The following is a 26,375-nucleotide window of genomic DNA, read 5'->3' as shown; positions in this document are numbered from 1 at the left end:
GACAAAAAAACACAATGTCCACAGATTTACACTAAACTTACACAGTTTGAAGATAATGATAGTAGAAAGCTTCCCTGAAAATATTACGTGCTGAGGTGCTGTAGTTTTGGGGAAATTAGTAAAACAATGTCATAAAAAATAATTTTCGTCTCATGAGACGAAAATTATTTACAAACATATTTTCATGACATTTTTTTACTCATTTCTCAAAAACTACAGCACCTCAGTAAGTAATATTTGAAGGGAAGCTTTCCACTATCATTATCTTCAAACCCTGTAAGTTCAATGTAAATCTATGGACATTTTGAAAAAGTACCAAAATCCTTTAAACCCAGTTTAACTAGGTTCAACTGCAACATTTACCTGGGACCTCCTTGAGACATCTGTGTGATGGCTCCCCTCTATTTAAATAACATTGGACGGTTTATCCCAACATTTTATACAAGTTTCTACAAGATTCTTCTTAACCTATAGGGCTTACCAGACACAGGGAGTGCAGGATTGAGAGTCGGGTTGACCGCTCCATCTTAACAAAAATTAAAAATTAAAAGAAAAAGAACAAATAAATTAAGTGTAATTAAAAATGTTACTTTCATCTGTCTTATAAAAATAATAATTATAACAACATACAATTTATAAGGCGCATGGTATATGGAATAGAATAGAACCATTTAAAGGAGCCTGATGCGAGCAAGTTAACAAATTGAAAAGATGAGTCTTGAGGTTGCAATTGAATGTTGACAGATCAGGTGTGTCCCTCACCGCGTCTGGCAAGGAATTCCGAAGACGCTATCGGCTTGTTTTCAATAAAAACACTAGACAACCTGTTCAGGATAAGAGAATTCAGAGAGGTCAAACTGCAAAAAAAAAACAATGAATTTGAATCCTACAGGCTAACTGTTGATTTCACCAGACCTTTTATTTTGTTGATGAACAAACCAACTTGGTAAGCATGGACGACCGAATTATTATATTAATACACTCGAAGCATTTATATAGCGCCCCCATAAAGAACGGAGCGCTTAACAACTTAAAGAAGAGGAACAAAAGAACAGTGAATCAAGGAAACAAATGAGTTTTCAGTTGCCGCTTGATTCTGGCAGTGCAAGCACTTTATGAAATCCACTATAAACAGACTAACCTGTAGAACCATCAGCCATCTGGGTCACAAGAAAATAGTGCAAAACCGATTAAGATTTGCATAAAATATCAAGTAAAAATAAAAATGGAACGCTCACTGAGTGATAAACTCCACTACTATTATTTATTTCAGAGCTGAATTTCTGCAGTAGCCTTGTAAGCATAAAATTTCTGCAGTTTTAGCCTTGTAAGCGTAAAATGCCTAGTAACGTGGAGTACGCACACGCAGAAGCCAAAATTCGCTGCTAACCCGTGAAATACGCTTGCCGTTAGCACAAAATTCCCTGCTTCCGTAAGCGCCAATTCTATGCTTACAGTAAGCAGAGCCATGAAATTGGGCCCTGTTCAATTTGTCTGCTTGCTAGCTTCTGGAGCCTTTGACCATTGCAGATACTGTGCGCCTTATAATATAATACTACATTTCAGACAGAATTTTGTAGACTGGGTACGTTTAATATACATTGTGCGTGATCTCATACCATAGTCAATTTTATTTTTGCCAATTCTTAAATGTTCCTATAAGTTTAATCAGTCTCTCGACCAATAAAACAAATCACAGAAAAAGGCCCCTTACCTGTCAAAGGATTTGATGAACTGGAATCGCCAGCAGTCTCAGTGGAAATACCTGCGAATTAAAAGTGCAGGGGAAATTAGTCAATAAAATTAGGGAAATATAATCTGAACTGGGGTTAAGCCTTGTTCATACTTCCTGGGAATGCGAAGCGAATGTTGACGTCACAAATTTGCAACGAATACTCCACATCAGTTCAACCCTGCTCAACGCGCTTGCGAATAGCGCTGCGAAAGGAGAGTTGTGACGTCAAATTCACATCAAATTCGCTACGCATTCGCACAAAGTATGAACCAGGCTTTAGCCTGAATATCGAACGTCCCACTTCGATGCTTGTGAATATCACCAGAGACCTGCCTCAAGCAGGCATGTGCATTCACCTTTGACCTACATTCATTTCACTTACAGGGTGAGTTTGATTAGCTTCCCTGGGTTGACCCCAGTCTGCCCGCGGTATGTACGTTCGAATAGCTTTGACGTAATTCTAGGGGCTTACCCAGGTCAGTCCCATTTGTCCTGCATGTGGAGTGGGTGGCCTTATGATTGCATGTTTTAAATAATTAGCTGTTTCGTAGCGAAGCGCAGCGAAACAGCTCTTGTTTTTGTTAAAGTTTTTTTAGCTGTTTCGTAGCGAAGCGCAGCGAAACAGCTCTTGTTTTTGTTAAAGTTTTTTTTATTATTGTTTTTTTTTTTTTTTTTTTTTTTTTTTTTTTTTTTTTTTTTTTATTTGTCTGATTCAGTACTCGCAATTTTTTGCATAGTTCCCAAGGAGCAATTGCAATGAAACTTTCAGGGATTGAAGGTTATGGTGCAATAATGGTCCTAAAGCAAGGATGTCATGATGACGTCATCAGCGGTCACGTGACGTCATCTTAAAGGTGTTTTATGTTAAATGTTTGAAAATCTATATCAAATCAGCCAAACGAGACCGTAGGTTTCTGTTTGCGGGATGTGGTAGGGATAAATTAGGTCTTCATTTTGTTTCGTGTGCGTGACCTCACATGACCTCTACTTCCGGTTGAAACGGGCAAAAAACGGAAGTGCCCTGTAACTCAAAAGTGGTAAAAGTTATGAAGTAGCTTTCCAAGGACGTAAGTGTCTAGCAAGAGTGGGCAGTTCAAAAAAAATATTGATGACGTCACAAATTGCAACAGCAGAAGATGTGTGTGGTGAAGTTTTTTGTAATCACTTCAAATTTTACACACACGTTAACTGTCAGGCAGCCATCATATGTGTGAAGTTTCAGATCAATGACGTCATCGGGGGTCACGTGACGCGGCCTTAAAGGTGCACTTTTTGAACTAATATAACTCCCTAAGTGATTATGCGATCATTTTGAAACTTGGTAAGTTGTTGGATATTGACAAGTTCTTTACAAATGTGAAATGACGTCATGATGACGTCATCAAATGATTTTTTATGATTTTTTCCATTTTTGCACCTTTAAATCATAAAATGCTATCCGAACATGGTATAATCCAAATTATTTTTTTTAATAGGCTGGATTGGTCATAACTACTTTTATGCAAAGAGAATTTCAAATTAAGTGGACAAAAATTGAAAATTTTCTTAACGAAACAGCTCTGCATTTGTGCACAAATGCAATCATGTCTAGTTAAATGTGTTAGTGTACAGCTGTTTTGTGTTATACTTTAAAGCCATTGGACCCTTTCGGTAAACAGTGTTGTCCAAGGCCCACACTTTGTGTACCACAACTTCTATATCAAATAACAAACCTGTGAAAATTTAGGCTCAATCGGTCATCGGAGTCGGGAGAAAACAACGGAAAAACCCACCCTTGTTTCCGCGCGTTTCGCCATGTCATGACATGTGTTTCAAATAAATCCGTAATTCTCGTTAACGAGAATTTATATTGTTTTGCAGTTTTCTCAAAAAGTAAAGCATTTCATGGAATAATATTTCAAGAGAAGTCTTTCACCATTGCCTTCTGTAAACCCTGTAAGTTATTTGTAAATCTGTGAACCGAAAGGGTCCAATGGCTTTAAAGGCAGTGGACACTATTGTATTGGTAAGTACTCAAAATAATTATAAGCGTAAAACCTTTCTTGGTGACGAGTAATGGGGAGAGGTTGATGGTATAAAACATTGTGAGAAACGGCTCCCTCTGAAGTGCCATAGTTTTCGAGAAAGAAGAAATTTTCCACGAATTTGATTTCCAGACCTCAAGTTTAGAACGCACACAACTTCGTGTGACAAGGGTTATTTTTCTTTCATTATTATCTCGCAACTTCGATGACCGATTGAGCTCAAATATTCACAGGTTTGTTATTTTATGCATAAAGCTCCTTTACATAAATGTTTTGAAATGTAATGTGGGTGAGGGTGCTATACGCCTCTCTTAATATTTATGCATGACATCATAATTCTACCCCAAAATAATCGGCTGTGGCGCACATCCGCCACTACTTGCAGTGGCTGCGCCCATAGCTCTGTTTTGGGTTAGATTGACGACGTACCTTATGCATACATATTAAGAGAGGCGTATTTGAAGGGACAGAGGTTATACTACTATGTATAGTTGGATTGGGAATTGTATTTAAAATGAATGAGGATCTTAAGCTCCAAAGATTCATAACATTTATAAGATTCTATACTTTTATTATTTGGATTGTTTTTTCTTTGAGTCTTTACTTGTTTTTTTCTCCTTTTATTTGTGTCTCAAATTTTTTTTTATATTTGTGTTTTGCCATTAATTTGTTTCTTTTGTCCATGCCCTTTAAACTTTTTTTAAGTGTAATTATTTCGACTTGTTTGTTTGTTGATGTTTTGGTGTATAGTTTGGTAATTCCCCATAAGGGAGCGAATTATTGATATAGGCCTAATGTATGTTTCTTGGTATCGATGTTACAGTTTAGTTGTGGATGTAGTGTTGTAGGCCCATATTACTCAATTTAGTGGTATTTGGTTCCCTTCTCAACAAATCAGGTACCTCCACAAACAAATCCATAGTCACCGTCAATAGCCGCGCCGAGCTACTCGACCAATGGCTCGTAAGAGGCTCAGCCTGGTATAATATCCTCAACAATAATCATCGGTACTAAATAGCACTAGGAGATATCCGACTAAAAAGGCTTGAATGGTCTCACCCAATATTAATTAGAGTTTATCCAACTGGAAAAGGAAGAAAGTAAACAGCTTTGCTGTGTTGAATTATTTGTTGCTTTGTTTCCAATAACGCTACGATTTAAGAATCTTGGACCCTTTACTTATTGATTGCGGTTTATGGAGCGTCACGTCCCACGATACATAGGGTTGTTGTAGCACTAAATAAAGCGAGTTTTCGGAACATGCTGTGTGCCACAAATCTATTTTCTTTTGTTTAACCACCGCTTTTTTCGGGGGGGGGGGGGGGGTGAGAGCATCCGCCTCTTTTTAGATTTATTGGAAGTACAAGGTCGTAACCCACTTTCAACCTAAAGTGGTCCCACGGCGACCTCCTTCACCAAGCAACAGGTGGCCTGTCTCCACCACTCATACACTGACCAGAATGTATGAGAGGCTGGGCTCGATTTCACATGCTTTATACAGCACGGTGACTTACTTCATTCAATGCAAATTTGTTTCGGTTTTGTCCTGGCACCCAGCCTCTTCGACCCTGCGTAGCAATGAATGAACCGATCCAGAGAACCATGCTTAGTACAACAAGAAAGTAAACTGACCAAAAAGGGCGGATCGAATGGCGGGTGGGCGATCAAGGGGCAATGAGTGAACCAATCCGGAGAACCATCTGCGAAACACTGCCAGAAAGATTTCTAGGAAGTCTGGTAACAACATCGACCAGTGGTTGACACACGGTCGCCGCCCAAACTTCCTCCAATCAGATGACTCGTAAGTGGGAGTTTGGGTCGGTCGGGGCTTTGTAGACTTGCAACCCGACGTCTGAGAAGGGGGGGGGGGGGAAACCACACAAACGTGTTGAATTACACACACACAACCCTGTTGATTTCCACAAGGATGCCAGGCCACTGGAATTTCTAATTTCAATGCAAGATGGCGCGGGTTACGCTTTTAATAGTATAGATGTTGAGATACACCAACTGTGATTTTGTGAAGGCTAGTCTTTGACAATTACCAATACTTAGTGTCCACTTCCTTTAATTTTAATAGGATAGGAAAATAAACCCTTGTAAATTGTATTGTAAATTTCGGAAGAAAACACTGTTTAAATAAACTTACTTTTCGCCACAAAACATAAACATGATGGACCAAAAGGAGACGACGTTTATAGCCCAGTGGCGGCAGTTTGTGCAGGAAAGACAAGACAAGAGAAGACGTTCATTCCTCCTATCCATGCTTGCATGACTTGTTTACAATTTCAAAGCGCACACACACACAAAACGTGCTCCATCTGTTTCTGGCGCACTCTTACTTTACCCCCTCTTTAGTTTCAAGATATTCTTTGGTTGCGCTGCGAGCCTTGAAGTGTGACGTCAGATGTTCAGGCGAGCACTGCATGTTTCCATAGGGGAATCAATGTGTGGTGAAGAGGTTTTCAACTAGTGTGGTTTAATCCCAACGAGGCTTGGCTCTTGATAAATTTTACCTAGACGAATTCGAGGTAAATTATTATCAAGAACCAGGTCTCGGCGGGTTTAAACCACAAGGTGAAAACCGATTCAACACACTTTGATTCCCATTCATAAATACCTTTTCGGAAAAAAAATTAACACTTATTGGTCAAAAAATAAATTAAATTCACAAAATTTCTTTCAACACAACACCGGCCCTCCAGCTATGAAATGGTAAAGCTCTCCACCGCCCGCGTACAATCTGCTTAATTATTTAGATATTTTGTACCTTTCTCTAATAGTTCTCTTTATGAGCTTATAGATCGTTTGGCGCTTTACAAATATCTTTATTAAGTAGTATTACTTTAATTTACTGCAAGTGCACGGGGCGGATACAACTGCATATGCAGCAGAGTCCCGGCGCGCGGACACGATTGCATATATGAAAAACCGTCCGGCGGACATTATTGCATATGCAATATGCAATGACATACATGAATGCTTGCGACACCGGTTATTTAATGAAGCTGTACAGTTAGCCTGAAAGTGACAAAAGGCTAGGTCCAAAAGGGGTCACTGATAATTATGACACACATTTTGGGTCCTATAACCCAAACCAGTGCAAAATAAAAGGAAAGGGGGGATTATGGATTTCAATAGGGACGATAAATTCTATAGATTGTCCCCCACCCCTGGGCTATCAGGAATGTACATGTACAATGTGTACCTTTTCGGACTACGCGTTTTAGACATTGTATCGAAGGTGGGCTGTAATGGCGACAGTGATGAGACCGATGTTAAAAGCGGAGCCATTAACAGCTCAACAAGGTGGGCTAACGATTAATGAGGACCTTGATTGTCATAAACATTGTGAGTAACTGAGATTGCGAAAAATGAGCACTTTTTTACGAATTTGATTTCGAGACCTCAGATTTAGAATTTTGATGTCTCAAATCAAACATCTGAAAGAACACAACTTCGTGTAACAAGAGTGTTTTTTCTTTAATTCTCGCAACTTCGACGATCGATTGGGCTCAATTAATGTTCACATGTTTGTTCCAACGCATAATGTTTTTGTATTATTATTATTATTAAAGATACACCAAGTGAGAAGACTGATTTTGGACAATTACAAATAGTGTGTGGTCTTTGTGTTTATGTGAGTTAGTATAATTATTATGGTGTTACTATTATACACAAAGTGATAAGACTGATTTTTGGAAATACCAAAAAGCCCACATTGATTAATAACATCATACCCTTTAACAGTCGAATAATAGCCCTATATTTTGTAATGGGTCGAGAAGATCGAACCGAGTCCCCCCAATGTGTTAGCCTACCTCCTGGATAAGAACACCTAACATACAGAACCCTATGTAGTGTAACAAGGCAACTTCACCAAGCCACCCAACATGCCGAATAATGGCAACACTTTTTATCAACAATATTATTTGGTTTGCGGTAACACCGTATGTACTACTACTTGCAATGTAGAGTTTGTTCTGCAGAGAACTGTCTTGTAATACTACCGCGAGGATAGATTTATCAGATTGTTAGAGAGACTTCTCAGTTGAAAAAAAATTCCTGCGTTTACGTGGGCGGAAGGTATAAAAAAATTAATGGTTGTGACTACTTGGACGCTTTTGGTAATTACTGAATATACTTATCAGCATAAAACCTCACTTGGTAACGAGTAATGGGGAGAGGTTGATAGTATAAAACATTGTGAGAAAAGGCTCCCTCTGAAGTGATGTAGTTTTCGAGAAAGCACATAACTTCGCTCTGGAACTCGCTCAACTCTCAACTTAAAGCCTCAAAAAGTCTTTCTGTATTTAAGCGTAAATTTAAGTGTACTTTGTTGAATTCATATTGTTGATAGATAATGTCTTTCCTACATTGTAAATCTAAGTGTACTTTTCAATGAATTCATATTGTCAGTAGATGTTGCCTTTCTTACTTTGCTGACCCGTCTTTGTTTGTCTTTGTTTGTTTTGTCCATTGTTACAGGTAACTACTTTCATTGTACTCAAAACCTGGTCCATGGGGGGGGGGGGTGCTGATATGGAGCCTGTTAAATGTGCAAAAAAAGCACTACATATTATGTGGGAAGGGGTCATACCAACCTCGTCCCCATGGTTTACTTTATTTCCAACCATGTTTACAATAGTAAACCCTGGGAGGGAAACTCCTTACTTGGACCTGATTGGACAACGACTTTATTAAGAGCCGGCCGGCAACCAATGTACAAACAGGCTATTAAATCAGGTACCAGACCACGAGACTATGACAAAGATGTGAATTTCCAAAAGCAGCCAGACTATTCTAATTTGCATACGTATCCAAAGTGTTTGGATATGCAAAAGATCCAATACCAGGGTGAGAGAGCAGTCAACCTCGTACTGCTCGACACACCCTGGGGACGAGGTTGGGGTCGTACCACATTGGAATGTGCTGAAAACAGGGACTGTATGCCCCCACCCCCCCCCCCCCCCCCCCCCCCTCTCTTGATTTTGCCAGTGGTCGCCAAGTGTGAATCATGAAACAGTTATCATTATATGATCACTTTATTTACACATAATTATTTTGTTACACCCAACAGGGACATCCATTTTGACAGCGGTGAATTGTTTTGTTTCCATGGAAGGTGAAGTTCAGTTCAGTTGCAGCGATTTCATAATAGGGCTTGCTTGTTTATTTGCGTCATACTACAATTTCAACTTAGAGTACCAACCAGAAGCTGCTACCACATTAGAATTCGTGCAAAGGTAATTTCCACTATACATACAGTTGATTTTATAAGGTGAAGCACATTGTAAAAACTGTGTTAAGAGTTTTAAACATGTTGTGCCCACTTTTAATGTTTGAATTATAACATGTTTATCATTTTGACACCTATTCACATGGTTTGTAAAATTCAAACACACATAAGAATCCAAACAAGTTTTAAACTATACATGTTTAAAAAAGGGTACAAAACTCAATGCTTAGAAATGTTTTGAAAATCTAAACACTATTTTTAGAGTGTAATACATGTAAATACATCCTCTGGAATATTTCTAAGTTGTGGTGAAAGTTACGAAATACTGTGAAATTTCTTGTTTGCCATTGGAAATTGTTGAAAAGAAATATCAGTGGGATTGGGAGGACAGCTTTGAAGCACCAATTTCAAGGCTCTGTCCTGGTTCAAACTCATAGGGTCTACAGAGATGACACATGTAAAGGCAAGGAGCTAGATGCAGGACTAGTGTATGATGTGAGGGCACAACAGCTTTAAACCTCGTCTTGTAAAATTCCAGCATGAATAAAAGAAAGTTAAACAAACCTGGACTTTAGTTTGACAGAGACACTAAAAAATGTGTAGGGGCGTTCTTTACAGAGAACCGCTTGTGTATGTTATTGAATAACTAATGACATTTTCACTCTTCCACACCCCTCTGCAGGAGCTTGGTGGGGATAAACAAGATTGGGTCGAAATGCACAACAAAGGTTGTCAAAAGCAAGCGCACTGGCAAAGAGGTGCAACGAAAAACGGAGCAATGCAATTCACACATTGCTACTTTTGTGAAGAAGCTTGCAGATTTCGAGTGGACCTAATAATGACACATAAAGGCCACTATCTTTTAAAGGAACATTACAGAATTGGTAAGAAACAAAATTGTGAAGACAGATTTACATAAAACTTACTTGGTCTAATGATGATAATAGTAGAAAACATCCCTTGAAATATATCTGCCTAAAATGTCATATTTGATGAGAAGTAAATAAAACTAATTTCCTGTTTGGAGTTAATCGCTCAGTGAGCGTTTTTTTTTTCTCGTTTTTTTTTTGCATCGATGTCATGCGAAATGTGTAATCGGTTGTTCACTCTTTTCTTGTGACCCAAATGGCCGATCGATCTCAAACTTCTACAGGTTTTGTCAGTTTATGTGTGGTGGATAAACATCCAGTGATTACACAGCCAGCAACTGTTTTGTTAGCTAAAACTAATTCTGTAATGCTCCTTTAAACCTCAACATTCTGGAATATCATATTACAAATTTCATGTTCTCACAGTTAAGGCACTGGAAACTCTTGGTAATTACTCAAAATAATTGTAGGCATAAAAACTTACTTGGTATTGAGCAATGGAGAGCTGTTGATGGTATGAAACATTGTGAGAAAGAGCCCCCTGTGAAGTAACTTAGTTTTTGAGAAAGAGGTAATTTCTCACTAAAATAATAAAGTACTTCAGCTGAAGCCTTTTTTTATGCATCTGAAAGCACACAAAGTAATGCAACAAGAGTGTTTTTTTTTTTCATTATTCTCTTGAAAATTTGATGATCAATATTTAGCCCAAACTTTCACAGATTTTATATTTTATGCGTATGTTGGGATACACCGAGTGAGAATACTGGCTGAGTTAGTCTCATTTCTCTCATGTCTAAAACAGTTGAGTTTGCCCCTGCTGGTGATTTAACTTGAAAAAAGCAGCACTCCATCCAGGCAGTAAGCAGTGTGTTTACATCAATATGCTTCAACTATGCCTAATTATATGAACTGTATACTGTACAAAATCTGTTTAAACACAAATGTTGTACCCACTTTTTGACAGTAATTTGTAAACATGTTTAAATGATGTTTTTAATTCTGACACCTGCTTAAATGGTTTATAGCATCCAAACCACACAATAATCTAAACATGTTTTAGGTCAAACATGTGATACAAGTGGGTACACAACTTGTGCTTATAGAAATGTGTTAACATTCTAAACACTGTTTTTAGAGTGTAGATGGTTTAATTTGAACAAAGCAGCACTCCATCCAGGCAGTAAGCAGTGTGTTTACATCAACATATGCCTACTGTAACAAATCTGTTTAAACACTTAATGTATTACCCACTTTTTAACAGTTGAATTTTTAAACATGTTTGAATTATGTTTTTCAATTTGACACCTGCTCAACAAATGGTTTGTTGGATCCAAACCACACAATGTTTTAGGTTAAACATGTGAAACAAGTGGGTATATACAACTTGTGTTAAGAAATGTGTTCACAATTCTAAACACTGTTTTTAGAGTGTATAGTGTGAGAGACTAAACAACAAAAAGGTTACCAGTTTATGTAAATGTTTTTTATTACTTTGTCAACTTGCATTCTGTTTAATGTGTTATCGGTGTTATATGCAATAAATCAGTTTAAAATGTTAAAAAGATTTTACTTGTGCTATTTTATTTTGAAAGAATAATAGTACAAACATATTAAAAATTAGCGTATGCATTCAGCTGCAGAAATGATCTTTTATTACTGTAATTTCATTCACAGGAACAATGGCATTACTGCATAAACCTTCCAGTACCTACATGTAACTGCAAGCATTGAAACAAACTACTGTAATATCCTAGTTTACTGCGATACAGTATATTGCTTGTTACTGTAAACAAAATACAGTAATTTACTGGCAGCTGAGTTGCCGTTAAGTTACTGTGTTTTTTACAGTCACGACTGTACATAAATTACTGTAAAAAATACAGTAATTTACTGGCAGCTGAGTTGCCAGTAAGTTACTGTGATTTTACAGTCATGGCTGTAAATAAATTACTGTAAAAAATACAGTAACTTACTGGCAGCTGAGTTGCCAGTAAGTTACTGTATTTGCTTACAGTAATTTATTTACAGTAATGCCTGTAAAAAATACAGTAACTTACTGGCAGCTGAGTTGCCAGTAAGTTACTGTATTTTTTTACAGTAATTTATTTACAGTAGTGACTGTAAAAAATACAGTAACTTAACGGCAACTCAGCTGCCAGTAAATTACTGTATTTTGTTTACAGTAACAAGCAATATACTGTATGCAGTAAACTAGGATATTACAGTAGTTTTTTCAATGGCTGGTATTTGAGTCTTTGTTGTGGTGAGTACTTGGTTTAGTTAAGTTTTGTCCTTGACCTTGGGACATTTTCCATGTCATATACTGTAGGACACGCCTTGTTTCTGTATTAAAGTGTAAACTCTCACCGACAAAAAAACCGAGCATCCAATTAAAAAACGTTGTAGGTTGACTCTGCACTCCACAGCCCAAACACATAACATGGAACAAATAGTGCGCCGGGTGAGGGGGGTGGGGATTCCAATTGTTAAGGCACTGCACAAGGTTAAGTCAATAGTCTGAAAGTTTACCTATTGGAATCATTTGATCATGGTTGATCATCCAAACCAACAATGATAGAAAACTCCCTCTGCAACTATGGGTGCATTCGATTAGCTTCCCTGGGTCGACCCCGATGTGGCGTATTTTTTTTCCAGGACGAACGTGGGCACACAATTACCCCACGTTCGTCCTCGAACCTGGAAAAACCCCCAGACACGTCACCACGTGAGCCTTCCCGTGGTGACGTCAATGCACCTCGGGCCAGCCCCAAGAGCCCCACTTGTGGATAGGGTCACTTGGGGCTGACCCGAGGTGCACTGACGTCACGACGAGAAGGCTCACGTGATGGTGCATCATGGTTGTTTCCAGGTGGAGCGTGGATGAACATTTGCACACGTTCGTACTGGAAAACAAAATAGGCGACTTTTCCAGGACGAACGTGGGGTAATTGTGTGCCCACGTTCGTCCTGGGAAAACAAAAAATACGCCACATCGGGGTCGACCCAGGGAAGCTAAACGAATGCACCCTATGTTTGTGTTCAGCTCTACCAGAATCATGTACACCATGACATGTACATGAATCTATTTTTATTTTATTTTTAAGCATCGTTCCAAAGCAGACAGTGTATGTGAGGCATAAACAAGCACAACATAATAAAAAAAAACTTAAAAAAACCCGTCCAAAATAAAAATTTGCCAACAATTATTGTGACGAAATTATTAGTGTTATAACCATGATGAGAGTGGCTGCTTATTATAGCGCTCATTTATTATCTTTATCCGTTACTGTGACACTCCTGGCGCTGTAAATTTTCTGCAAGTGTGTGGGAATTATGAGAACTGCTCCTTTTACATAGCACCATGTAATGGTTCACAAGGCGCTGATGTGCAATCAGCCATGTCAAACCAGGAACACTGCGCGATCCCCTTCTCTTTTCGATACGTGCACTGGATCCTTTTACGTCAGCGTTCACAGCACACGGGGCCAACGGCTTCACGTACAATCCGATGGACGAGCTTCACGTCCAATCCGATGGACAAGGCATCTTGCTTTAATGACACATGACTTGACACTACTGTACCCGAACCCAGTCTGCTGATATATGAAACACCAGGAGCTCAGGTCCGGTGCTCTTCTGCTCGGCCACGATCTCTTCATGAACATAGTACCACGTGATAGAGGTCAAAACACGGGGGTTGGACACCATGTCCCTCACCCTTCAAAAAAGGGGACGGCCAACGATGAAGCATTTGGCCATGATGAAGCCTGTGTTATACTTAGGGGCAGGAAATTATGCATTATAAATTTAGATGCTCTGTGGAGCAATCTTGCAATTAGAGAAGAGGTATTTGATTAATCGCCCCCTTCAAAAAAGGGTGGGTGTTTCCCCCACCCCCATGCCCATGACGGGACACAGGGGTTTGGTGTCACACAGTGCAATACACGAGCTTCATGATAACGGAGGTCAAAAACATGGGGGGAACATTTTGATATTGTGTCCCCACCCTTGAACAGTCGGGGAGTCCCCCTCCCCCCCCCCCAATTGACGCCACATTGAATGAATGTATGAACGAATGAATGAGATACGAAAAAACCTACCTGTGAAGAACAAAACCAGAAAAACAGTAAGCCCGATGGCGAGAGCGACTGCAATGGTGACTAGGAGCACCAAAGTCCAGAAGATACAGAACTTTCTCGGGTTGCGTTGTTTGGGCGGTTCTTCCCGGTAGTAGTCGGATTGCCTTTCTCTGCGTCCGTAAGACGGGTTGAAAGTCCGGGTTCTTATTCTATCTTTGTGGGCATACTGGTAAACGGGATCCTCAAAGAAACCACTACCCCGGATCGCCTATACAGAAATGTTTTAAAATTAAATTTAACTTCATGGGTGCCGGGTTTGAAAGGCAAAGTCACTAGACCTTTAATGGCCTGAACATGTTGAAGACCAGTCTTCTCACTCTCTCAAAAGTAGTGTCCATGGCCTTTAACATAAAGACGTAGTTTGGACAGTCCCTGCGACCTTGTTTAGCTGGGGACAAAAAGAATGGACCGACACTTTACTAAAAACACCTAAACGGTTACGATCATTACTTACCCTATCACCTCGCCGATAATCGTGCCTGTCTCGGTACTCGAACTCCATGATAAGTGGAAAATATATATCTACTGTCAATATTATTTAGTTGTACGCATGAGATACCAGCTTCAACTCTACGGATACATATTCAAGATATAGGAACCTGGGATGTGCATACAGCAAAATGTTTGTTACAAATGGGGGATCATGCATGATGTCAAGTGTATCACGATGGCTTTTTTTCGTGTGTGTTTATAATTTATTCCTCCATGGTTTATTGTACCGGTTCGGTACTCTTTATTATGGAAAAAGTTTTATTACGCACCTTTGCGTTCGGTCGAACTATTCAACCTTGAAAACGTGGGACAATCTACCCTGTCAGGTTATTAATTTTCTTTTATGAATTTAGTGAAATTACAAAGTAAATATTGCAAACAGTGTGCAATGTTCATAGAAATCACCTGACGTCGTTGTATGTAGAGACAACAATGTAAACAGGCCTAGTCTCGAGGTTGCCTGCGTGACTTGGCTCACATTCGAAATATTAGTGTGTCAAAGCAAGCCCGAAAAACCGGGGGGGGGGGGAAGGGTGATGTGCCTCCTCAGAAGTTTACTTTTTTTGTAGGGATATTTAAAGCCATTTGGTGCCTTTTTTGTTTGTTATGATATTAGTTGTTAAATCTGAACAACAACTTTTTACAGGGGATTTGGGGCGGAGGGGGGAGGGGCAAATATGTTAATGATGGAGCATGCGAGCACAAATAGAAGCCTTTACGGCGTGCTACGGCTTTCTAGATGCTATGGAGTACCGTAACACTCTTAGGCCATAGAGGTCTTTTTTTTTGGGGGGGGGGGGGTATTATGTGCCCGGATTTATGGCCATGGCGGGACAAAGAGTTTGGTCTTATGGTCTTCTCACAGTGAAATACTTGACATAGTGGGATTCATCTAACACTTTCTAACATGGAAACTGCTTCATTTTTGATAAAGGTGCTTTTTATGCCATATACGCTTACCGTACCGCGATTATAATATGAGACTCAGTTTCAGCCAGAGGCAGACGATGTTTCAGAACGGAAAGTTACACAGTTAAAGGCACTGTGGACACTCTTGGTAAATGTCAAAGATCAGTCTTCCCACTTGGTGTATCTCAACATGCATAAAATAACAAACCTGAGAAAATTTTAGCTCAATCGGTTGTCTATGGCAAGCCATATGCCCAATAATTCGATAAACACTGTTCATCACCGATAAACACTGTTTATCGCCGATAAACACTGTTTTTCGACCGATAAACACTGTTTTTTCGAGATAAACGTTGTTTATCAATTGATAAACACTGTTTATCGAAAAACTATGTTTATCAAACGATAAACACAGTTTTTCGTGGTGATAAACAGAGTTTTTCGATAAACACTGTTTATAAACTGATAAACAGTGTTTATCGAAAAACAACTGATAAACAGTGTTATCGAAAAACTCTGTTTATCAAGCGATAAACAGAGTTTTTCGAGGTGATAAACAGAGTTTTTCGATAAACACTGTTTATCAAGTGATAAACATTGTTTATCAAATGATAAACATTGTTTATCAAATGATAAACATTGTTTATCGAAAAACAGTGTTTATCGGTCGATAAACACAGTTTTACGCCGACGCCAGATGCCCAACAATTCGATAAACAGTGTTTATCAGTTGATAACCACTGTTTATCGAGAAAAACTATGTTTATCGACTGATAAACAGTTTTACGCCGACGCCAGATGCCCAATAATTCGATAAACAGTGTTTATCAAGTGATAAACAGTGTTTATCAAGTGATAAACACTGTTTATCAAGTGATAAACACTGTTTCTCAAGTGATAAACACTGTTTATCAAGTGAGTGTTTATCAAGTGATAAACACTGTTTATCAAGTGATAAACACTGTTTCTCAAGTGATAAACACTGTTTATCAAGTGATAAACACTGTTTATCGAAAAACTCTGTTTATCAACTGATAAACACAGTTTTACGCCGACGCCAGATGCGCCAGATAAACACTGTTTATCAAGTGATAAACACTGTTATTCGACTAATAAACACTGTTTATCGAAAATCTATGTTTATCGCCGAAACTGTGTTTATCGAGTGATAAACAGAGTTTATCGAAAAATTCTTCATCAAGTGATAAACAGAGTTTATCGAATAATTGAGCATTTGGCGTTGATTGAGCATTTGGCGTTGGCGAATAACTGTGTTTATCAAAAAACTATGTTTATCAAAAAACTCTGTTTATCAACCCGATAAACACTGTTTTTCTATAAACCGTGTTTATCACTTGATAAACAGTGTTTATCGAAAAACTCTGTTTATCGCTTGATGAACATAGTTTTCCGAAAAACATAGTTTTTTGATAAACACAGTTATTCGCCAATGCCAAATGCTCAATCAACGCCAAATGCTCAATCAATTGATAAACAATGTTTATCTCGAAAAACAGTGTTTATCGGTCGAAAAACTGTGTTAATCAGCGATAAACAGTATTTTTTGGTGATAAACAGTGTTTGTCGAATTATTGGGCATATGGCTTGCCATAGTTGTCGGAGTTGCGAGATATAATAATTTAAGAAAAAAACAGCCTTGTCACACAAAGTTATGTGCTTTCAGATGCTTGATTTAGGCCTCAAATTCTAAATCTGAGGTCTCGAAATCAAATTCGTGGAAAATTACTTCTTTCTCGAAAACTGCTTCACTTCAGAGGAAGCCGTTTCTCGAAATTACTCGTTACCAAGTAAGGTTTTATGTTATTGAGTTACAACCAATTGTGTCCACTGCGGCCTTTAACTTGTGACCATAAGTTTATTCTGATTGATACGTCGTGCTCACTGTACCGCGGTAATAGTATGGTATTTTATCCTATTGAAAAAGGTCATGAAATAAAAATACACCGCAATTAAAGGCAGTGGACATTATTGGTAATTACTCAAAATAATTATTAGCATAAAACCTTACTTGGTAACGAGTAATGGGGAGACGTTGATGGTATAAAACATTATGGGAAACGGCACCCTCTGAAGTGCCATAGTTTTCGCGAAAGAAGCAATTTTCCACGAATTTGATTTCGAGACCTCAGATTTAGAACTTGAGGTCTCGAAATCAACCATCTAAACACACACAACTTCGTGTGACAAGGGTGTTTTTTCTTTCATTATTATCTTGCAACTTTGATGACCGATTGAGCTCAAATTTTCACAGGTTTGTTATTTTATGCATATGTTGAGATACACCAACTGTGAAGGCTAGTCTTCGACAATTACCAATAGTGTCCACTGCCTTTAACAATATATTATATTCCATTTATGAGGCCGTTTTTATCTCATAAAATATGCTGACCTTTGGGTGAAAAAATGCAACGTGTCTCTGTAGTAAAGTAACTGGACACTATTGGTAATTACTCAAAATAGTTGTGAACATAAAAACTTACTTGGTAACGAGAAATACAGAACTGTTGGTGATATAAAACATTGTGATAAACGATGATGTTGAGCGCGTATTTGGTCTCTAAGGGCAGCGTTGGCGCTAAATGTTATCCAGAAAAGAAAAAAAAAACCTTTACTTAATAAATTATAAGAATACAATAATGTAATTATACGTCGTAGTAATTAATAGCATTAATAGCGCATCTAACATAACACGCGTCGGCACCACATCAGTACTTTTGGTGACCTGTTGCCTCCGTTTTAATTGAAGTATTATAAGTAGGATTTGAAACTTTGCATGGTGAAGTATTATGTAGCAGGAGATTCTGCCCCCCCCCCCCAAACCCCGGAGATTCTGTTCCCCAACACGTCAAACTGGGTACAAACTTCTTCTGATAGCCCCTCATTTGAATCCCTATCGTACAGACCACGTTACCCATGAGGTGGACCGAATCTCCGGCGGACAGAATCCACTGGGTCACTGGGGTGGATTTCACAAAGGTAGTCCTAATTTAGGACTAGCCCTAGGCAATGCTTAGGGCAATGCTTAGGGCAAAAAATTGCGTGAATTTTTTAGTCTCCAAAATCGAATGACCATGGTGAAGTATTTTATGTCTCTGTTATCTTACCTTGGCACACGGACTCCGTAGCGGGTTAGCATCCTTCTCCCCATCATCCTGCATCCAAGATTCCGTCCACTGCCCCTGAGCTCTAACTGCGTTATGAAATATAATGTTTCCAAAAAATGTTTTTCTATTGCAATATTTTGACCTTCATTGTACAACTTGTTAAATCAAAGATAGGGCTTTGTCATTTTCCGAATAGTTTGGTATATTTGTGTTGATTATGGAAATGTTACTATCGTCAGTCGAGGGGAAAAGACAAATGTGTCACTTTTCAACCATTCCACAGTTTGAACAAGACTGAAAACATTCGTCAAATTCATTCTAACAACTTCATTTCAAACAAAATACGATAGCTCTATGTAAAACATGGTAGCTCATTTACATCCGTTTTTCGAACTTACTTGTAAAGAATCAAGAAATGCGTCCAGCGTTGCATCCGGAGGATTCCTGCGACGCAAATTAAGCCTGCGAAGTATCCTTCCAACTGTTTTGACACTAATGTTTATGGTTATTATTGAGAGAAAATCGGAAGAAAATTAAACAAAACACTGCGACATCGAATTGTGTCTCCTAATCGTCCAACGATTACAGAAAGTGTTTATAATCTTTTAAAAATATATAGACCTAAAACACGTTTTAAGTAATAAACAACGCCTTTAATTAGCTCCTGTTAAAGCCCTACACGGTTGAGAGGGATCGAGAGGGGTCGATCTTCCAGCTTGTCGTCACTGTCGGAATGCCGGAAGAAAAAGACTTGCCACCCCGTCCCCCGTTTCTAGCAATGCATACATTTATACTTCAAAAGGGCCTATTGTCATATTCACCGTTTTCAAAATTGGACGGAAATGCAATTCTTCCTTCTAAAATCATCGTTGTTCGATGGACCACATACTAATGTTTCTCGTCAAAGAGTATAAAAGGTTCAAACAATATCTACATTTTACTACTTACCAACAGTTGATATTATGCCGCAGAGACAAAATTGAACATATTTCTGGGGAGGTGTATCCTGCACTAAAGTAGTGGCGAACTAATTCATCTTTTAATATTATGGCTGATAAGGAAAGTAATTAACTGATGTGTTATCCAGCATTGGACATAATTGAACTTTCAACACACTCATTATATACATTTTTCCAAATTAATGACAAGTGTTTGTCACTATTGTCAAAATCCTCGTGTCAAATGTAGCCAACTTAAAGGAGGTGTGACGTACTCAGTCATAACAGTTTATTGTATTAATGGGCAAAGCAAACGCATTGCGTTTAATTATTTCAATTCACAAGATTTACTCATGATCTAGAGTTGTTACATTTCTACGTACAATTAATGTAGTCTACAAATTCCAATAATGATAAAGTAAAAAGGATATTGTCTCCAATATTGGGAATATTCATCAAGGTGTAGTCCATTGTACTCATACAAAATAAGCCCACTCCACGCATTCGAAAACATACTTGTTTTGGTGAAGAGCGCTACCAAGAGACGACTTCTTAGAGGTTCGCAAATTATAGATTTGCTCACACGCACGACGGCTTTGCTCACACACACGAGGGTTTTGCTCACACACACGAGGATTTTGCTCACACACACGAGGGTTTTTGCTCACACGCACAAGGGTTTTGGTCACACGCACGAGGGTTTGCTCACACGCACGAGGGTTTTGCTCACACGCACGAGGATTTTGCTCACACGCACGAGGGTTTTGCTCACACGCACGAGGATTTTGCTCACAGGCACGAGGATTTGCTCACACGCACGAGGGTTTTGCTCACACGCACGAGGGTTTTGCTCACACGCACGAGGGTTTTGCTCACACGCACGAGTGTTTTGCTCACAGGCACGAGGATTTGCTCACACGCACGAGGGTTTGCTCACAGGCACGAGGATTTGCTCACACGCACGAGGGACCTCTCCACACGCACGAAAAAACAGATAAGTGTCCTTTATAGAACACCATAGCTTAGAGATAGGACTGGTCCTAAGTTAGGACCAGTAACTCATCCTAACTTAGGACTGGTCCTATTACTTAGCATTGCCTAGGACTAGTCCTAAGTTAGAACTACCTTTGTGAAATCCACCCTGGAAACGCACACACGCACACTCCCAAAACTACAAAACACTGAAATGCCAAGCAATCCATCTTGTGAAAAGGGGGCCCTTTTGGGGTCGTTTTGTATCGTTTATGTATCGGGAAGTATTGTGCGCCAGCAGATAACAAACCGTTTTCATAGGCACAATGCAGCCCCCGGGGGAACACAACGGGACCCATTCAAGAGTCCACAAATGAATTCACCATTTTGATATTTTGGTTTAACTTTCATTGGTTCACCCTTTGTATAGCAAACCAGCGATATACACCGGTGTGTACGTGCCGAAAAGTGGCACGATGATGTGATACAACGGATCCAATTTCAAATTCAAATCGTATGATACAATCTGAAAAAAATGCACATGACAAAAAAATGATTAAAGCTCAGGACGAGACAGTAAACATCTTCAAAACAAATAAATAAAAGGAGTTACATTAACAATAATTTTTGACAATGTGCTTGAACGAATTGGCCAGAAATTAACTTGAAATGCCAAACAGTGCATTTTTATTGACGGAACCTTTAACGTGTTGACGCACCTCGAGCTTTTCTACCTAGCCTAGTACCAACTACGAAACCCCTAAACGTGCTTATGCCTAATATTAGCGTGGAAAGCAAATTCATTATTGGGTACTTTTTCGTAGGACACAAACACAACGTCCACAATTTAATTAACATTAAACTTTGGTTTGAAAAAAAAGATAGAAAGCGTGTCCCTTCTGTAAGTTTTTTTTTATATATATGAGTTAAAGAAGTCACGAAAATTGATCTACAGCATGTAAAACGTTTTTTTTGACACTGTTTTTCAAAAATTTCTCGAAAAACTACAGCACCTCAGCTAGTCTTGTCACTTAAATCTTTGTATCTGTAGTTAAAGAAGTTTAGTTTATGACTCTGTGTATATATAAGTGCTGACTTTAGTTTCAAAACAGTTTTCCCCAAGTTCCAACAGAATACTATGGTGGCCCTGAAGGGACATCGCACATCGCAAATATCTTTGCAATTATTTGCGATGTCGCAAATATCTTTGCAAATAATTTGCGATGTCGCAAATATCTTTGCAAATATTTGCGATGTCGCAAATATCTTTGCAGATACTTGCGATGTCGCAGATATCTTTGCAAATATCTTTGCATTTGCGATGTCGCAAATATCTTTGCAAATATTTGTGATGTCGCAAATATCTTTGCAGATATTTGCAATCTTTGCAAATCTTTGCAAATATCTGTGATGTCGCAAATATTATTGCATACTTGATCGCATACTTCGTCGCATAGTTTGCATATTTGTGTCCGATATTTTTTCAAGAGCCTATAGAAGGTTGTTTGGGTTCCAGCCTTCATTCCATTACTATGTACACCGCGAGTTGTACCATGGAGGAAGGAAGAGAAGGAGCTCGAACGAAGGTACTTCAAAAGTCGAACCTGCGGTACCGCGGTCGTTTAACGACACCTCGTAATCACCCACATACCTCCACAGACAATGAGCGACCTGGCGTATGTGAGTTTGCGCGTGCGCACTTGGTGCGCACTTGGTTCTTCACTCAACTATGGTGCCGTATGTAGACTTGTGGACAGGTCGTTAAATCGGCCCCACGCGCTGAGATAGTGGTCTCGCGAGATCACTGCTCTCGCGCGAACTGATGGCTCCCCGATTTCGACTCCTCATTGTTAAATTTAACGACTTGTCCACAAGTCTATGCCGTATGTCGTATGGATATAATACAGAAAAAAACAAAATTTTTGAGACCTGATAAAAATTGTGTACACTAATTGTGCTCACCAAATCGAAAAACACAATTGAATACCAACCACCCTCGTGTGCTAATACCCAAATTTTGAACCACCGCTAGTGACAGGAAAGTCACACAAAATGTAAAAATATGCCATGATGTTTCCGTGAAACACCACAAACGGTAAATGAAAACGTGTATATTCACAATTCTTGTCTCCAATTATTCAACTTTACACGCAGGGAAGAGTGCAGACTGGCGGTACCACACGTTCTGTACAAAGAGATTAAATCCCGCTCGTTAATCGGCCGTCCAGCTGGAGGTCTCCTATCTTTTTCCACTGGCCTGATAGGGGCATTGTCAGAGTATTCTTTTGTTACTCTGCGGTTTTGCGGGTCGTTCGAGCTCCTTCTCTTCCTTCCTCCATGGTTGTACTATGTACACAACGAGTTGGTAAAGGCGCTTCGCGGCTTCGCCGCGCGCGTTGATAGTCTTTTTTCGTGCGTTACATTTTTTGGGCTGTGCGTGCTATCCGGTGTGCCGCGTGCGCCTTGACTAAAGGCTAGTGCAAGTTGTAGTGCAATTTGCAAAGATAATTATTTGCGACGTCGCAAAGATATTTTCGATGTGCGATGTCCCTTCAGGGCCACCATAGAATACGCTTGAGAAACATAATTTTAAAGTTTGAGTAGCAGGTCAAGGACGTTCACCGGCTGAATTATTTACAACAAAGCCCGGCGAGCTATCTTTTTACGCTATTTATTCGGAGGTTTCCTGTTGTACACAAACAATAGTCTCAGTCTTCGTCAGTAGATGTGTTCGGTCTGGGAGAGATCTAGATTAATTGACTGGGGAGCTCGGCGGCTTTGTGTGTTTGACTGTTTGTCCGTTGTTGTTTGTTGTTGACATCCATCTTGTGTTACTTGATAGGCTTTGAAATAATTAAAGTCCTTTTTTCAAAAGATTTATAATCGGACGGGGGATAACACCGTATCGTAACGATTTTTTTATAGATTTTTTGTTAGGGAGAATAACTTCCAATTTACAATCGAGCTGTGAGACTATTCCGAGCCGAGTATTGTTTAATATTTAATATTTTTAGCATAGTCGCACTGTATGATGTGGCAACGAGGTATGAAAATGTACGAATTATCTTTACCCCATCAAGCTTATCCCACTCCTAGTCAATTCTTTGTTCAACCCAAAACATCTTTTCTAAATTTACCCAGTCATTTTCCCTTATGGTTTATATTAATTATCTTTGAAGAAGGAACGATGTGAGGACTGTTGCTGACATTCATAACATGAACATTTTCCGTGTTTTTGTGACAATTGTTTTTTCTGTTTTGGAAGCCATTTTTTACGTACAAATTTCTCTTTTTAAAATAATGAGTTGCACCGATTGTAACACATAACGACAGATTATGCTCTTCATTTCAGTGCACTTCTACATTATTTCTGTCAATACTTTTCAAATAAGGCCGAATAAGACTGAATTTCAGAAGCCCTTTTGACTAATCAGTATTCAAACCGAGGTCACGCATGAAAAATCACGCCTACTCGCGCAGATAAATCACATAGGAGACTTATTAAATCGAGTGTTCTGCACCCATGATGGGAGTTTATTAGTGGTGTACCTCAACTTATTGTGATAGCGCCCTCTTTTTAATAAACGTCCGTGATAAACTAGACTTTACCAACACGAGCCTCGAAGAATGACGTCAGACGTTTAGACTATGGTTCAGGCTACTACTAGACGTGGCACCTGTCTTTTATCCGCAAGGATGATCACGACCCTCGAAGTTTGACGTCAGATGTTCAGACTACGTCCGTGACCTAGGCTAGACCTCGAGGGATCCCGGGGCAGAACATGGATAAAAACATTAGTTTTTGCTACAATTTCCACACATTATTCATGTGCCAGGCAAGCTCTATGGTCATTGGAAGAGGTGTGGCAGGAGATCATGACAACGCCCCCCCCCCCCCACGGCAAATCGTGTACACATTTTTGTTGTGATATAGCGCCCTCTTTTGAATCATCGGCAGAGCACATGTTAATTATTTCACAATGTTCAGAATCTCGTCAGACCAAATTACCATACTCAGACCTTGGAGGTTGAAATAGACCCATTTCCAAGAAAGTACGTACGGTTTTCCTGCACCATTCATTCACAACGGTTGCAATTTGAATAAACAACGCGTGACCCTGGCGATTAATCGTCCTCCATTAGTACATTTGTTTAACAATTTTGGTTTTTACAAATTTTGTTATATATTTTTATCCCCGATGCATTTTGTTTTTTGTTTTACTTCATCCATGACTGGGCAAGGCCCCCTCTAAAGCGTCCTCACATGGTCTCCGGCCAGTCATTTCATTTGGAAACTTTTGAGAAACTACCGTACAGTTTTTAAATCTTTGCATTTGAGTCACTTCGATAAAAAAGAGCTCTTATTGATAAAATAATTGAAAACTCTATATCACTACAGCGTACTTTTTTTTTTTTTTTTAACTATTGGTAGGCCCTATGACCAGCAGCAGTGCCTGAAAGAGTCAACTATCATGGTGAAAATTTAAAAAAGTAAAGAGTAATAACTTTCAATTTTTACGGGCAAATACTAAGTATTCTCCCCGTACTCGTTTCCACGGGACTGTGAAAAGTCTTATACACGGTACACTGCGAAACCAAAACATCAAGAACTTTTGATTATCCTCAATGATGAAGACAATTAAAGAAACATCGTCCTACAAGTCCGGGTTTTACCACAAGGAAAACGGCTCGAACCAGTGGCCGACGCACACGAATAAATCACGAGTGCTTTTAGGAGAAACAACAATGAGCTTAGTCCGAATTCAAGGTCATTTTTATTGGTCATTCTAACGTGAGTTGATGACCAATGGATGACCTCTCTCCAGCACACTGTGAGTCCGGATCTCATGGTCACACATGACGCGACTGCAATGAATTCCTAGAACTTATTTTTGTTTCTTTTAGGATTTCATCAAACATTGAAATCAAAAATCGTTCCATCAGAATTATCAGTATTTTGAAAACAATACTTCACTGCAATAACAATATGAGGATCGACTGTCAAATAAGTTATATATTACCCGAGTCCCTTTTATAGTGGGGGAGGAATAATTAATTTGTTACACTCCAATGTATATATGTTTCGACTCTCGGGTCATAAACAACCATGGAGGTAAAAAGTAAAGCAACAGTCCCTAGAGTTGCCGACCTGATGTGCTTTCCTATTAACAGGTCTGACTTGTCGGAATAGCAACTTACGCAAGGGTGGCTGGAACGAAAGCTGGTCACCACTCATATCAATTAAATATTTTACGTTAAAACTGTTAACTCTGAGTGCAATTCAACGACTCAAATCAGCAGAAACTCACTTGGGTTGAAATTAACTGTTTTATTTTTTATTCACTGCAGTACTCATTGTGAGATGCCCCTGGAGCTCTACTCCTTGTGGTGCCTATAGTATTCCCATTGATATCAATGTAACCAAACCGAGGCTGGGAGAAAAAATACTATGTTTTGTTTTTTTTGCAATTTTTTTTTATTCGATACAACTTTACAATATAAAGGAACTTGACCGAGATGGAAACAGCATTAATCTTCTATAATTGGAGGAATGGATTCACTTAATTCATCGAGAATATTCTACAATAAAACACTTGTGTGTAGTGTAGGCCTGGTATTTATAGCACGATAGGATGGCCACGGAGAGAGCTAGATTTTGCTTGAATTGAATGACCTACAAACCACATCCTGAACAAAATAATAGTATTGCGTCATTCCCCTGCCGTATAGTGAGATGACCATATAAAGAAAAGGTACATCCAAATATGGAAAGTGACCGGGTCGGCTTGCCTTGATATTAAAATTAGGGAGATTGCGTCATGTCGGATGTATGTTGCAATCAAACTGTGGTCCGATGTCTCATCACTCATTATGATTCGACGCAACAAATTAGTACCTAAGCGTCCATTACTTTCCTATAATCACTTGAATCC

The 26,375-nt window shown here is 39.1% G+C and overlaps 1 protein-coding gene across 1 annotated transcript in view; it reads right to left on the bottom strand.

Annotated features, from left to right (window-relative positions):
• LOC117301100 overlaps positions 1 to 14,562 on the bottom strand; it is an 89,922-nt gene extending 75,360 nt beyond the window's left edge. The window contains exons 1-4 of the mRNA XM_033784984.1: positions 14,461 to 14,562; positions 13,968 to 14,214; positions 1,715 to 1,765; positions 482 to 526 (exon numbers count right to left, since the gene is read on the bottom strand). Coding sequence (XP_033640875.1) covers positions 482 to 526; positions 1,715 to 1,765; positions 13,968 to 14,214; positions 14,461 to 14,508 — 391 coding nt within the window. The 5' untranslated portion in view covers positions 14,509 to 14,562. The remainder of the gene's footprint in view (positions 1 to 481; positions 527 to 1,714; positions 1,766 to 13,967; positions 14,215 to 14,460) is intronic.
• Positions 14,563 to 26,375: the final 11,813 nt, after the last annotated feature.

The sequence above is a fragment of the Asterias rubens genome, chromosome 16 (assembly GCF_902459465.1).
Source record: "Asterias rubens chromosome 16, eAstRub1.3, whole genome shotgun sequence".
In the NCBI taxonomy this organism is placed as follows: domain Eukaryota; kingdom Metazoa; phylum Echinodermata; class Asteroidea; order Forcipulatida; family Asteriidae; genus Asterias; species Asterias rubens.
This window is presented reverse-complemented; position numbering and strand designations above follow the sequence as displayed.